Source organism: Cystoisospora suis (assembly GCF_002600585.1).
Source record: "Cystoisospora suis strain Wien I chromosome Unknown contig_5051, whole genome shotgun sequence".
NCBI lineage: Eukaryota > Apicomplexa > Conoidasida > Eucoccidiorida > Sarcocystidae > Cystoisospora > Cystoisospora suis.
In genome coordinates this window covers 278-2201 of record NW_027157843.1, presented here as the reverse complement: position 1 = coordinate 2201, position 1924 = coordinate 278, and the positions used below count along the sequence as shown (strand labels likewise).

At 38.8% G+C, this 1924-nt stretch overlaps 1 protein-coding gene across 1 annotated transcript; it reads right to left on the bottom strand.

Moving 5' to 3' along the window:
* Window positions 1-454: 454 nt before the first annotated feature.
* Window positions 455-1243, bottom strand: CSUI_008810 (cell-cycle-associated protein kinase cdk; the record flags this gene model as incomplete). Its single annotated transcript, XM_068068934.1, has 2 exons — window positions 455-556; window positions 1052-1243. Coding segments are annotated over 2 exons (294 nt in total), but the record flags the coding sequence as incomplete, so codon positions are not given.
* Window positions 1244-1924: the final 681 nt, after the last annotated feature.

Below are 1924 nucleotides of genomic sequence, written 5' to 3'. Positions count from 1 at the left end.
TAATCTATCTATCTATCTTTAATCTATCTATCTTTAATCTATCTTTAATCTATCTATCTATCTATCTTTAATCTATCTTTATCTATCTATTCTTGATCAATCAGTCCTTCGTCTATGGATAGGTCATGTGGGTAGTGGTAGTAGTACTAGTGGTAGTGGTGGATCTCTCCTGTATTGCATCGCCATCTCCCTCACGGCGTCTTTACAATCCGAATAATAAAAATGCTACACACCTACACATATATATATATATGTATATATGCATATATGTATGTACGTATGGATAGAATGAATTTCAAAACAGGGGAGGAAAAGATTGCTTGTGCCTGACTGAATGAAAGACTTCCTCCTGCTGTGCAGCAAAACAAAAGAAAAAGAAAGAAAAGAGAAGAGACTCTTTCTTTCTTTCTTGTCTCTTTCTTTCTTATTTCTTTCTTTCTTGTCTCTTTCTTTCTTATTTCTTTCTTACGCCTTTGTTGGAGTAGAGAAGATTACTGGGTTTCAGGTCTCGATGAAATACGAAGTTGGAGTGCATGTAGGCTAAGGCCTCCAGAAGCTACAAAGCAAGAGAGACCAAAAAGAAAGAAAAAGAGAAGAAAACAAGACAAGGAAAAGAAGCTTTAAGAGTCGACGCAGGAAGGTGTATGAGAGATGTCGTATACGTGTGTGTATACACTTGGCATTGTCTATCCTGTACAAAGGAAATGCTTTCTTTCTCTTCTTTCCCAGGCAAACACCAAAGGTGTCTCTTCATTCTTCTCATATGCCTTCCTGCTCCTGAGAGAAAGACCCATTCATCTCTATCCCTATCTGTGTACATACAATTCTCTCTCCCTCGGGATCTTTCTCGGTGAAAGAGAAGAAGTGAATCTCCAAGTCTTTTGCTTATTCTATGGAAAGCTCAAAGAGAGAAGAAGATCCGCGAAACATCGAAGTAGCCGCCACGGGAATGATTCGACAGAGTATGTAGAAGAAGAAATATCTTCTCTGTTTCCTTCTTCTTCTTCTTCCCCTTGTTCTTCCTTCCTTCTTCTTCTTTTTCAATCCCTACCTGATAGAGTAGACATTTCCTTTCAGCTGTAGAGAATTCAGGCTTCTCATCTAGCAACGTCTTTAACTCGTGCTCTATATACTCCATTACCTGCACCACGAAAGAAAGAAAGAAAGATGAACGAAGAGATCGGAGAAGAAGAAGAAGATAGAGCTGACGATGAAGAAGGGAAGCCCGGCACCATCCAGAAAAGAAAGAAGAGGAAGAAAGATGCATGAGAGAGAGAGAGACCTATCAAGACAGGCAAGAAGAAGAGAAAGATGAGAGACTAAAGAGAGCAACACTTCATGAACAGAGAGAAGAAGAAAGGGAGAGAGAGATAGTTGAGAAAAATGAAGAGAAACAAGAAAGAAGAAAAGGGAGACATCGATCGGCTGTGTGTACGGGGGCATGACACTCTCCTTCATACATTGTTGTTTCTTTCATCTTTATCGAAGTGGCTGAGATAAAGATGAGAAGAAAAAGAAGAAAAAGAAAGAGAAGGCTTGAGGGAAGGGAAATAGTATGAATTAGGAGGGTAGATACCGTGAGTAGACACGACTTATTATACATACATTCATTCTATGTGTGTCTATACATCATCTCTATATCTATGGCATATCTATGTCCATCACGTAAACCTCTCTGTCCCTCTCTCTCTATCTATCTATATATATCTCTTCATATCTACACGTCTTCACATGCATATCTATATATATATATACATCTCCAGTGCTATGTATACAACATATGCACATATATATGTATAGACAGAAGGACATTTTCACAGAAACGTAAAGTCTGCGGAGGAAGAACAAGAAAGAGCTCTCTTGATCGTGAGGACTCGAAGGCCTCCAAATACAAGAGATAGAAAAGTTAGGAGAGACAGAAAAA